Below are 12,929 nucleotides of genomic sequence, written 5' to 3' on the forward strand. Positions count from 1 at the left end.
TCCCTCAAGATCAAACAGAGCCATGATAATCTAAGGCCACTGGACTTCTGCAATGCAGAGAAACAAAACTCAACCGAATTGAGAAAAGATTCTCTCAACTATCACCCGAAATACGAAAAATCTCCCGGACGAGCCCCCACTTTGTTATGACCCCTTTTAGAACTAGGGGAAGCGGGGTCAATAACAAAAAAAACCACCGGACTCAAACTAAAAGATATACCAGTATTTATTCAAAATCCCAGGCAAATAACAATCTCTATATACACAAAATAAAAAAAACCAAAATGTCCTAGGTATTATTAGTCCGGTTTTCAGTTATCCACACAATTAACAAAACAAATAACAAAAGGTGTCCTTATTTCAAGGTTATTATATTACAACTTAACACAACAAATGTAGAGCTAATAGAAAACAACCAAAACAATCAGCTTAACAAACAAAAGGTCTTATCTCCCAAAACACAAACAAAAAGCTCTCCTATTGAGACTAGTTAACAATACAAACTTAAATCAGCTACTCAATTATGAGAGCGTCTCTTCTCAATTCTCTACAAGACTACACAATCGTGTATCCAAACTACCAAAAGGGAAATCTAACGGCTTTAAACAACACTAATACAGACCAGCGTCTCTCCGACAATCCCAAGGCAAACTGTGGGCCTCAATGGATCACAGCTGCCACGAATGCAGCCTCATTCAGTCTTTTAAAGATCCAGGTGTTCTTGGATAGGTCTCGAGGCAGGAAGTGCGGGAGTGGCAGGGTCCAATCCTGACGAAGGAGGGTTGGTCTGCAGACGGAGGAAGAAGCGGCCAGTCACAGAGGGGGATGGTGTAGAGGGTGGTAACCGGCCTGACAGCCAATGGTCGAAATGTTCCTGTTCAGCCGGCTTTGCATGAAACACAGTCTCAGGCCAGAGGCCTGGGGACGTGACACCATGTACAAAAACAAAAAAACTGCACATTTTTGCTGCACAAATATATTAAAAAAAAAACCTTCCAACTGTCTGACTGTACACATACATAAACGTCATCATGTGCCTTATCTTCTGTGATCAGCTGATCACCATCTTCTCCAGCCTTATGTGTCTTCTCTCTGGTCTGCAGCTGACCGCTTTCCTCTCCAGCATCAGGTGTTCTCTTCATGGTCTGTACACACGTGGACAAAATTGTTGGTACCCTTTGGTTAATGAAAGAAAAACTCACAATGGTCACAGAAATAACTTGAATCTGACTAAAGTAATAATAAATAAAAATTCTATGAAATTTAACCAGTGAAAGTCAGACATTGTTCTGCTGACTTATTAGCCCCAACAAGGCAGAGATAAGGACAATTTTGCCTTACGATCTTCCAATTCAAAAACGAATGCCCACAATCATTGGATTTTTAACTTTCTCCTGCAAATGTTTTAGTATTACCAAGTGGTTTTGGGCAAGAATAAAATTTGAACTGTATAATTTAGTTTGTTGGGGTTGTGACCCAAACTAAAACTATTGTTAATATGTGACTTTTTAATGAGGTCCAATTTAAACAATTGAGCTTATTTTCTAGAGATAAAATCACTGCAGCAGATGCTCCAATATGTGGCAACGAGAAAATAAAAAGGCAAAATCAGTGTGTCGAGTAGTTTATTCTTTTTTTTTTTTACTTAAAATCTTTTCAACATTGTAGCTTTGGTTCACAGAACCAGTTTTATATTAGTCTCAGTGAAGTGATGTAATTCTACACACATGACAGAAATATTATCCACCCTTTTCCAACATCTGTGCCATTTAATGTTTCCACAATGAATCTTCTGCATAATTTTGAGGTGATCTACATTAAAACAAGTGCAATTTCCAGTGAATTGACCTCTCAAGTGCAAGTAATCCACAAGGCATGAACACAACATCACCTCGGTACATACATCCACAGTAGAAAAAAACTTTGCGAGTCTTTCAATATGTCCATCTCCTCCTTTTTGCATGGCACAGCAGGTGAATGTGACATCATCATGAAACCCCTGGAGTGCAAAGGAGGGCTAGTTTAACACGTTATGAGGTGGTTTAACTCAAAGCACCAATTTGTTAGAGGAACAGAGATGCTACTTAACACTGAGGCCTGATGAAAGTGGGGAAACGTCAGAGCTACATATTAGATCCAGCATAGCTTGTTTTAAATCATACCAGCACGTTTTTTATTAAGGCCATGCAGAAACAAACACCAACAGAAAAGATCACATGGTATTCTTAGGTGATACTGAGGTAAATGAGCAATTTTCCTGCTTTGTTACACCAACATGTAGAGTTACTGGGTTTGCATGCAGATGAGAGAATATAAACGTGTTACAAAGGTAGTCATCTCAAGAACTGGATTTCACATTTAAAAAAAGATTATAGTCTCATTGTTCTTCATGATTTGGGCTAAACCAAAAATGTTGTCCTATTGCTTAAAGAGATAACATTCCTTTTCAAGAATGCAATCATTTGTAGCTTGCAAGGCAATCGCAGCTTAAAAGAAAAGAAATCTTTAAAGGAAACTACTGTGACAAGTCGGCCACCAGAGGTCTCCCAAGTACCTTTACAACATTACTGAATGGAAGTCAAAGATTAAAAAAAATCCCTCTAGCTGAGTGTTGTAACGTGAAAAAAGATGAACTGCCAAAAGCAAATCCTGATTCAACAACAGAACACTTGTAGATAAGGTGTAACTGACAGAGGTGTCCTTTTCATAGAACAAACACTGTTAGACTCAATAAACAAATCCGTCATTGTTTAAATCCTAGAATGTAACAGATCGCTTCACTGAAAAACACGGTGGCCTGTTAGATAAATCTGCAGCACATCAGGATTTAAGTCACTCAAAATATTTTCCTTCCTAGTGAGTTTAAGTATATCATATTATTTGTACCTTAGATTTGTTTTAAATATCCGGTTCTTTGATTGATATGGCTTACACACACACACACACTGCAGTAAATCAAATGCAATAAAACTAAAAAATATCCACTAGAAAATACAAATAAATATAAAAAAACTAAATTAACATATAGAATTAAGTTTAAGTCTGTGATGTCTGATCAATATGTGATAAAAGACGTGTAACCTGGCAAGCTATAAAAAAAAAACACTTTTTGAGGATTTTAACCTTAAACACCTTCAGACCAGGTAATTATAATTCTGTGCACAATGCTCTCCAGAGGCGAGGGAGAGAAGGAAAGACTTCTTTTCTTTGGAGAATGGGGGAAAACCTGATAAGAGCGTGTTTCCATTCCACCCTGCTGATAAAAACTGTTTTGAGTTGGAAACTGAGATGCTTCATTTTCATTAAAAGCAGAGAAAGTCTGCTATCAAAAAAAGTGCAATTTTCTCAACCTTTCATATTCGTCACAACTGACAATACTTAAAAAATTAACATGATTTTCTTATTTTACACTAAACTAAAGCAACGTACAAGTATAATTCTAACTCTGACTGTAGATTTGTGGATGTGCCTCTAGTAAACAAGCACTGATCATTAAGCATGCTTGAAAATAAGACTTGTAGTAGAAGTGACCGGTGGACTAGCAGCTTTCTGGCAGTGTCTGTGCATGTGAAAAGGGGTTTTGTGCTTCACCAAGTATTTCCATAGCACAAGTAACCCAGGTGGAGAGGTGCATGCTATGTTTTACACTCATGACTTTCCACTAAACACTAATCTGGATGAGAAACAAACTGGAGAAAATTAGCATTTTGCACAGAAGTGAGGAATATCTAGACTGCCAGATTTAAAAAAATAGTACCATTAATTTACCTATAATAGAGTTAAATTACAGTTCCCCTTTTAGTACCAAATACAGAGGATCTTTTTAAATCTCATAAATAGTGTGAACAAAATTGGAAGAGATCCAATGTCATGGTTCAGATTCATCTTCCAATTTCAGGTTAATATTCCACAAATGCTTTGAATAAGCTTAGCTGATTCCTCACGTTCAGCCTGACACATCCAGATTCAGAAGTCAACCACAAAGACGCTCAGAGAGTAAACGTGGGGTTGTACTTCCTGACTTCCACAAGGAGGCGCTCTCTCTCCTCGAGGGCCTGGTTGAGGGCAGCCTGTGCATCACAAAGCCGGGACTCCAAGGTTTGTCTCTGCAAATGCAGGATTATTGGATTGATTAGGGACAGCTGATGCTTTGACTTGGCAATTTCCACCCAGTGGGTTTACAGTACATCAGATTCTACGGCAGATGGGTGTAATTACAACACTCTTACACAATCCTGTGTGCTTAGACACATCTCTGCTTTGTTTATGTGGAAAAGTGACAGGCCACCAGTGATAAGGCTGTATTTAACAGAGACAGTGCTCATCTAAAACATTAGCAGAATTTGAATGTCCTAATTTGACCAAAATACAGAGAATGCAAACTTTAACCCTTTCAAAGTATCATAAACACACACTGTTCAGTTTTTATGAGCATCTTCACTCATTTTACAACATTAAACAAAGAGTAACTGGAGTTTGTTAGACCCTAAAGCAGTGACTAAAGTCATGTGCTGAATATTTTGAAAAATATTTTAGCAACCAGTTGCTATACGCAGTTCTCACATTTGGAGTTAGAAAGGGTGTCGAAATAATCAGCAAAATAATACTGAGAAGCACAATAGAAGCAGAAAACTTCTCTTAAAGGTCCCATATTATACACTTTATTCCCAATCTGAGACCATTCATTAATATCTAAATGAAATATTTCCGCCATGGTATGGACAAATCGACCCTCAGTTTGAGTGCAGCGGCTTCTCTTCACCTCCCTCTTTTTAGCAGCTTCAGAAATGTGCCGTTTATGGTGGGCGGAACCCTGGTGGAGCAGCTCAGCTGTTGGCTCCGCCCATCGCATCGCCCGTCATGAGGTGATTGACAGGTTAGGCCTTAGCGGTAACTAGACGCTGATTACAGCGTAGTGAAGGATAAACAAACGCCGGAACACCGGAACCCATTCCTGAAGCCCCCATTCCCGACCCAAACCGTGACGCACGGAGAACACAGCTAGCTACGCTCATCAATCTGATGCACAATGGCACCGGATACAAACAGTAGAAACAGTGACTTGGCTACATTTACAACAGTGCTAATATATTTTCAAGCTATCAGACTAATAAGGCCGAAACGATAAAATAACTGCCAGCTCTTACCTCTCCAGCTGTGTCACGGACAGTTGGTATTGAACCTGGCTTCAGCTTCAAACGGTTGGCGAAGCCTGCTTTCCATGCCCCCATGTTGTGGAAACAGTCCTCTTTGAAATGCTGGCCACAGACATGCAAAACCTTTGGAAGGTTTCCGGGTACATTTCCTCCAAAAATAAAATTAATCCACTCAGTCCTCGTGGGTTCAGTGGATGGAAGTAAAAAAACGTTTTCGTGTTCATTTATGCAGCCACAAACAGAACAGTGCTTCTGTCGCTTAGCCATGTCCGCTAACGAGGGTTGCCGAAAAGGATAAACACTGGGCGCTAGGTGATTTTTAGAGGGCGGGCTTTGAGAGCCGGTAAGCGGGTCCATCGCTCTGTGGGGAGTGGTTATTGTCCCTTATGACGTCTTAACGTACAGGCTTTCAAACTCGCTCAATTCAGCGCTTACTTCCCTAGAGGTGGAGCAGGGGGGAGAGAGAGCGCCTGAAAGAGTTTCACACTTACGGGTCTCCTACACATGCGGGGGGACCAGTATGACTGTTCCAAAACCATTAAAAAGTGAATTTTGCATAATATGGGACCTTTAAGAGTTTTGTGCTTCTATTTCAATGTTTAATTCCACATTAAAAATATAAAAACCTTTAGTAGATTTTAATAAAGTAAATCTAGAAACAAGACAAGACAACCTTTAAAAATGGAAAATGTGTTAAACTATTAGGGGACTTCATTTTATTCTGAGGAAATTGGGAAAAACTATTTAAAAAAGGGTAAAAATGTCAGTTGGAGCATCAATTATTTCTAAAATCTTGGCTACAAACTTAATGAGCTTAAACTCAAACAGCATCCAAAATTTCTTGGTCTCACTTACGTCACACTGCTGTTGGACATGGTTGTAGCTGTTAGGGTTATTACAGCCAACCACAGGAACATCTGCTGAGGATTTAGAGTCTGCACCTTCAGCTGAAATCAGGAAGGAAACAGATGAGTGCTTTGACAGCTGATGCAGGAAGGTTAACTCTGGTTTTAAGGTTCACGATTCTCTTTCTATTTAGGTGTAGTCACAATGCCGTCATTACATGTTTAAATATAGCACTAAATTTAAGTTAAAAAACAAAGTTTACCTCTTATTCTCATAAAGCCATCATCACCTCGCTCAAGGACTAGCTGATCGATAACGAATTTGGCCGGGACGGGTTGGGGGGATGTAGGGTAGATCCTGGGGCCATCGTCCTGAAACAGGAAAAGAACACTTATCAAACACAAGGAAAAACAAGACTCACCACAGCATACATGCTAACTATGTGCCAACTACTGAAACAAAAAATTGTGATAGTATATGAAATGTATTCTGCACTTATGATGATCAAATTTGAAGAGTGAAGCTCAAAATGGATTGGTACGTTATACTGTCATTGGGATATTGTCAACCTACCTTCATAGTAATGGTGACATTACACACTTGTAGCCTCATTGGCTGTCCATCAACACTAAATTCATCTTCAAGGAAAGGACCAATGTTAGCCACCGCTGAGGCTAACAGGTCTGCCTGGCAGTTTTGCACCCTCACGTCCAGAAAGCCCAGCGACTCGGCCAGAGCAGAGCGCTGAGCTGCAGATGGGCCCATTTCTGCCCGCATGCACAGTGCAGGTGTGTCCCTGTTCGTCTGCCCGTCCTGCCTCTGAATCGGTTCACCTGCAGAAACAAAAACAGCCAAACGCTTACATCCCAGCTAAATGCTTACAAACAAACAAACTAGGTTCTCTCTTTGCTGAGACCATGTGTGTATTATATCAAGACTACATTTGGATTACTGCAGGCAGGACACTGACAACCCATAAACTATTCCACACAACCCTAGTTCAAAGAAAACTAAGCATCTTTTTAAGTTTTTAAAAAGTACAAACCAAATTGAAAAAAGCCTTTTTCCTGCATGAGAGATGCAATCTGCCAAATAGTAAACCATCTGATTTGTAAACAAATCCCTGATTAGCAGACGCCTGAAGTGATTTTTACATGGCAGCACTAACTCTGGCTACCTTGTAATGGTCCAGCTAGAAGGTCTGACTGCTTGATGTTGCCCAACTCCACATTGGCCATATTCTGTGCTTGTAACGCCATGACTTGGTCTTCACCTTGTGCCTCCATGGTACAAGCTGTTCCACTCAGGATCAGTAACAACACTGAAGACTGCAAAACAGCAAAAAAAATTAAATGATCAAATACTTGCAAATACCGTGCTAAAGTACAGTGATGACACGGGACAGACTGAGAGACCAGATATCCTCAGAACGGAGCTGCTTTCTGTCCAGAGATTGGGGATCCATTTCTTGAGAGTGCTGAAGGAAGGTGGAAGGAATGGGTTGGAAGGCACTCAGATTTCTAGGGTAGGGGCAAGGTGGTGTTGTCTGGAAGAAAGGGCTGCTTGTGAACTTTTCACAAGTACTGCTGAGGTCAGCTCTGGAGCCATGAGGGCAGTGACGGCTGTTACTGAGAACCATCTGGGGTATATTAACAGATAGAGACTGTGGATGTTCTGGATGGTCCAGTATGGATGAATCCAGAGGAATTATGAGCTATGAAAGAACAAAAAAATAATCATTTACAACCTGAGACTGAGCAAAACAAATGACTGCAAAAAGAAAAGAAAAGAGCATTCACCTTCAGTTCAGCTGCATCCATCCGGATGTCTACATGCTAGTCAACTTTTTTACTGTCTTGCAAATGGTAGAACGCTTTGACCTGCTCCAGGGTGTGCAGGAGACCCCTGGAAAACAGATTGATCCACAACAAGCTGGCTGGGTCCACACATAACTGGAGGCTGTTTAACTGGGCATACAGGTTAGAGGTGGGCACTGGAAGAAAGAAAAAGGTAAGAGACACTGATGCAAGATGCTGACAAGGGATATAATGAGTTTTATTTTTATTTTATATAGGAATAATGACAATGAAGTGGTTATTAAACTTCCTTTTGTACCACAATATCAAGTTCCATAAAGATCCCATTTGATGTCCAGAATTTACACAACCACAGCATTTTGAGCAGCAATTAATTAATAATTTATTAACAAATTAATTTTATATGTGATTTATAGTTATTTCTCATGAAACTGTGTTCAAATCTCTTCAAAGAAATCATCCCTTCAATACCTAATCATATCACTGATTAACCTTTATACTAATTCTTCAATCAGACCTTGCACTGTCTTAGCAGGGGAGTCCTTGGCTGGCTGGGGCACATTGGTATGCGGACCCGGGAACCCGGAAGCCTCTGCTCTTCTCTGATACTCCCGCAACAGTTTCCCCACCCACTGCGCCTGAGCCTCCATGGCTCCACTGTGACTTTCCCAGTGTTGACACCCATCAGCTGTGCAAGAGGAGCAACAACATGCAGTAGTGACTCAGCAAATATTCAAAACTCTTAACTTATTAAAAATGAACGTTTGATCTGTGTTGTAATAATAAATATTTCCCTTTTACATATGTTATTAAATAAACTATAATTTACTGAGAATGTGTTTTTTTTATCAGCAATATTGTGTGTTATCACTTTCAGCTATTGTGATACAAGTTTATAAAGATTTAATGGAATTTCCAAACCAGTTTGTCATTAGTTCATTACATATCATGGTAACACTGATTGGAAAACAATAAAGATTTGTGAATTAACAAAAAAAGAACAAGGAAGCCAAATCATTCCCCATTGTGTCGCTATTCTGGCTAATTAGCCTTAATTAGCCCAAGAGGCAGCTCTACTGTCCAATATTCCACACCTCTGTGATTCAGCAGAGTATAATGGTATTGGCACACTCTCCCATGCCATTAGTTTGCTTGAACAGCAATCCTTCAAACAAACCGCCCTGAATGAATGTTTTGGTCGTCAGTGGGAGAGGTATGTACCTTTGGGCTAAACTGCTGTTAAAATGCACTCAGCTAAAGAGTAAGAGTAAAGTAATCACACTCACCAGGTCTGTGGATGGGATAGTAGTCAAACCCCAGCTTCCTGAATGTCAGCTGCATGGCACCCTGCAAGCCCGGTGGGGGAGCTCACCTACGCAACATCACATGACAGCTGTTTAAAAGCAGCTCGACAGTAATTAACCCACAGATACTGAAGAGTTTAGTGTTTTAGGGACTACTCCGAAAGCACAACCTTAGCTTCTTGTTGAAAGAAAACAAAACAGCTACACATGAGTAGGAAAGACAGTACAACCCAATCACTGTTAGGACACGGAGGTTTGATTCTCACCATCATCCACTGAAGAACTGTCATTGCATATGTGCAAGTCTAAGCGTGATATGAAGGTGTGGTAGGAAGACTCCTTGACATCAAAGTGATCGAAGTATTGACTGATGTCATTGTGGTTGCCTGTGGAGGAAGGTGGGGGTTCGGTCCACAAGCTATGGATTCCAGGTGATGGAGGTGCAGTCTAAACCCACAGAAGAGGAACACATCAAAGTTACCTCACTGATTTCATAAAAGTGAGAAGAAATTTCTTGCAGGATGAATAAGATACAAACACAAAAAACTATCTCAAACTGTATTATATACATGTCATGCTGTGTCCACCAATAAGCTACCTTAAAAGTTGTCTGTTAATTAATGAGCATATTGCATTTGCAATAACATTTAAAGACTGTTTTTTTACATATATTTTAACATGTATTTGCTTCTGCAAAAAAAATTATACTGGTCTTCTAGGCTTTTTGTTACTTTTTTTGCAGCTTAAAAGGAGTACTTGCAGACCATTGTAAGCTGAGTGAGTAGTAAATTACAACAAAAACTTGTTTTAAAATGTTTTTTAGCACTTTTTAGCAGTTAGTACAACAGAAAATGTTGGCTTAGTACAGCCAGGTGTGCCTAAAATTTGGAGGAAGTACCTCTGGGATGATTGTAAAAGGGAACCAACCAGGCAGATCAAGGAAGACATTAAAGCATCAGGACAGACGAAAACAGAAAATGCACAAAAAAGAAATGAAAAGCCATACGGGCAGAAACATGATCTTATTTATTTTATTGTTTTTACTACTATATGGGTGAATGGCAGAACACAGTACTTTATTTTGTTTTTGTTTTGTCACTCGATTCGGTTCAATGTGTGTTTTGTTATGGAATGCCAAATGCTCTTTGTTTCTGCAAAACAAATCTACCACAAGTATTATTAAAGTAACCTTGAACTGGAAGAAATCATCAGAAGGCAATGGGATTTAGATACAGAAAAGCAAAAAATAAACCATCAGTAAAACCTAAACAGAATAAAACAAGCACGTTTCCAGCATCATTGATGATATGGGGTTGCATGTTAGTGATTACAGCTGCACTTTCTCATTCCATCCATCCTAGGGATATTTGATGCAGCTGAACTTGGATCATAATGCATCTTCTAACAGACCAAAGAGCATGTAAACATGCCAACTTGATGTGACCAGGAAACTGTCCCAATCTCAATCAAATGACAATTCATGGTAGAAATAGTAAAAAAAAAAAAATATCCATGACAAGGTGAAACAATATGTAATAAACACAATACGATTAAAGCGCTTGTATGTGGTACAAATAGCAAATTCCATTCAAAATCCCCATAACACGCAACACTACATTGTCTGATTAACGAGTAACACTTATATTACCTTTCTGCAAACAACTGAGCTGGTTTCATGTACCTAATGTCTAAATTATATCCAGATGTCTCAAAGTAGGAGTATAATAGAAACAAGATCTCGTAAAGAAACCAAAGTAATATACTCAGTAAACAACGTCAACACAAAACATACAGCCGTACATGTTCGAGCCCGACAACGACAGTGAACAAGTCCCAGAAAGCCTCAGATCACCTGAAACACTTAGTTTATTTACATCTTTAAAGTTAAAGACGCACCTGTTCTCTGCTGCATTTCAATAGTTTTTATTTTAAAAAGTCGAAATCCGCATCTGTTTCTTTTAAGCTTGAATTTTTAAACTTGATGACTGTTTTTATTCATTGTCCTTTCTTTTTCCTTTCCTTTTCTTTTTTTTTATGGTAAATTATGCTTCTTGTATTCTGTAAAGCACTTTGAATCCCCTTCAACTTTCATGCATTGTTACATTATAGTTAATTGTATTTCTAGCTACTCCTTATACATCTGTTATTTCGCGTGGTTAATCAGCTGGGTGTTTTTAGGTTGTAAAGTTTGTTGTTGTCTCTAACTTTCTTGTCATCATCACATGTGTGTTACCTGCTGGTAGTGATCAGGTAAAGTAAGTGTAAGTTAATTCTTGTAGTTTGACAGTTGCTCACACACTAACTATCAAAACAAAACACACAACTTATTCGGTTTTACTTACAGCTCGTGGATCAGGATCGGAAACGCGGTCCTTGATTGAAGGAACAGACCCTCCTGTCAACTAAAGCCTGGTCTCAAATCCCTCGATGTACAGGTGTTATGCCGAGATTTGCATGCCCAGCGCGTGAACGCGCACAACTAAGCAAGCGAAATCTACTGGTGTCGTTGTCTGAGTCATTTCACATCTAGAGTCGATGTAGCTTTTATTGTTGTTGTTTTTATGGCCAATAAATTACTTGAGAGCTGTACTTTAATAATATTTAGAGCTACTCCACTGAGTGAAACATTATTTATTCGCTTATTTAGCTCATTTAAGAAGTGTAACTTTCTGTCCCTAGACAGCGTTTCAGTCACTTACGTATAATTAGCCTGTGACTGGTTAATAAACACAGAAAAAAATCTTCCACTCAAATTAAGCAGATTTTTTGTGCTGGTTATAAGTTTTATATGGTTTTAAGGCTCCCCATGTTTAATGGCTAGTGTTTCAATCAATCAGTCAAATTTTATTTATACAACTCTAGTCTAAGTGCTGGACAGAGATAAAAACAAGAATAAAAACATAAATATCACAAGTTTCTCATTATAAATTATAAATATCACAAATTTCTCAAGTGACACCACCATCATGTGTCAAAGGCTGATCTGAAAAAATGGGTTTTCAGTTTTCCTTAAACAGGGGCAGGGGTAACATGTAAGTGACATGTAAGGAACTCACACTGATGAGTCAAAATAGATTAGTTATAATGGAGGAAACACCATTTCAATCCCACAGCTTTATATTTAAGTTTCATGAAGGGGATGCATAATGTGGCAAAGCAGATTTGCTGAGATTTCTATTCTATTCTATTCTATTTGCATCCCCCTGATTTATTATATCAAACTCACACTGAACACCAAAAACTCCAAAAACACCCAATATGATGTAGGAAACAGAGTTTTATCCAAACATGTTCAGTACAAGGAGGTGGATGCATTATTTGGCAGAGTAGATTTGAAAGTTGCCAAGAACTGTTAATCTGATACCACATACCTTATAAGTAGAAATAATTAAATAATTAAATACAAAATACTGGGGTTTAAATGGTGTTTTCTCCATTATACATAATCTATTTTGACTCATCAGTGTGAGTTCCTTACATGTCACTTACATGTTACCCCTGCCCCTGTTTAAGGAAGACTGAAAACCCATTTTTTCAGATCAGCCTTTGACACATGATAGTGGTGTCACTTGAGAAATTTGTGATATTTATAATTTATAATGAGAAACTTGTGATATTTATGTTTTTATTCTTGTTTTGATCTCTGTCTAGCACTTAGATTAGATTAAATTTGACTGATTGATTGAAACACTAGCCATTAAACATGGGGAGCCATAAAAACCATATAAAACTTATAACCAGCACAAAAAATCTGCGTCATTTCAGTGGAAGATTTAGCTGTTTTTTTTTTGGTTTTTTGTTTTTTT

At 38.7% G+C, this 12,929-nt stretch overlaps 1 protein-coding gene across 2 annotated transcripts; it reads right to left on the minus strand.

Moving 5' to 3' along the window:
* Positions 1-236: 236 nt before the first annotated feature.
* Positions 237-11,617, minus strand: LOC121651725 (UHRF1-binding protein 1-like). 2 transcript variants are annotated; one of them, XM_042004128.1, is made up of 10 exons: positions 11,466-11,617; positions 9,390-9,570; positions 9,106-9,191; positions 8,337-8,507; positions 7,180-7,330; positions 6,576-6,835; positions 6,265-6,373; positions 6,012-6,103; positions 1,020-1,145; positions 237-918 (listed from the first exon to the last, which is right to left on the minus strand). In XM_042004128.1, the coding sequence occupies exons 4-10, from the start codon at positions 8,502-8,504 to the stop codon at positions 814-816; spliced, it is 1,011 nt and encodes a 336-aa protein (XP_041860062.1). In that variant the 5' UTR covers positions 8,505-8,507; positions 9,106-9,191; positions 9,390-9,570; positions 11,466-11,617; the 3' UTR covers positions 237-813. The 2 variants fall into 2 exon arrangements, with proteins under 2 accessions (XP_041860062.1, XP_041860063.1); XM_042004129.1 differs by lacking the exons at positions 9,106-9,191; positions 9,390-9,570; positions 11,466-11,617 and adding exons at positions 7,418-7,716; positions 7,802-7,995 and having other exon boundaries at positions 239-1,145; positions 8,337-8,472.
* Between the last annotated feature and the right edge of the window lie 1,312 nt (positions 11,618-12,929).

The sequence above is a fragment of the Melanotaenia boesemani genome, chromosome 13, assembly GCF_017639745.1.
Source record: "Melanotaenia boesemani isolate fMelBoe1 chromosome 13, fMelBoe1.pri, whole genome shotgun sequence".
NCBI classification, from domain to species: Eukaryota; Metazoa; Chordata; class Actinopteri; order Atheriniformes; family Melanotaeniidae; genus Melanotaenia; species Melanotaenia boesemani.

What these genes read in the sequence shown, in the direction of transcription:
- LOC121651725 (XM_042004128.1), bottom strand. Translation starts at nt 8,504, where the DNA reads ATGGGTGTCAACACTGGGAAAGTCACAGTGGAGCCATGGAGGCTCAGG. An exon ending in TCTAGCTGGACCATTACAAG is followed by an intron (nt 6,836 to 7,179) that starts GTAGCCAGAGTT and finishes TTGTTTCTGCAG; the next exon opens with GTGAACCGATTCAGAGGCAG. An exon ending in TGGCTTTATGAGAATAAGAG is followed by an intron (nt 6,104 to 6,264) that starts GTAAACTTTGTT and finishes TCCTGATTTCAG; the next exon opens with CTGAAGGTGCAGACTCTAAA.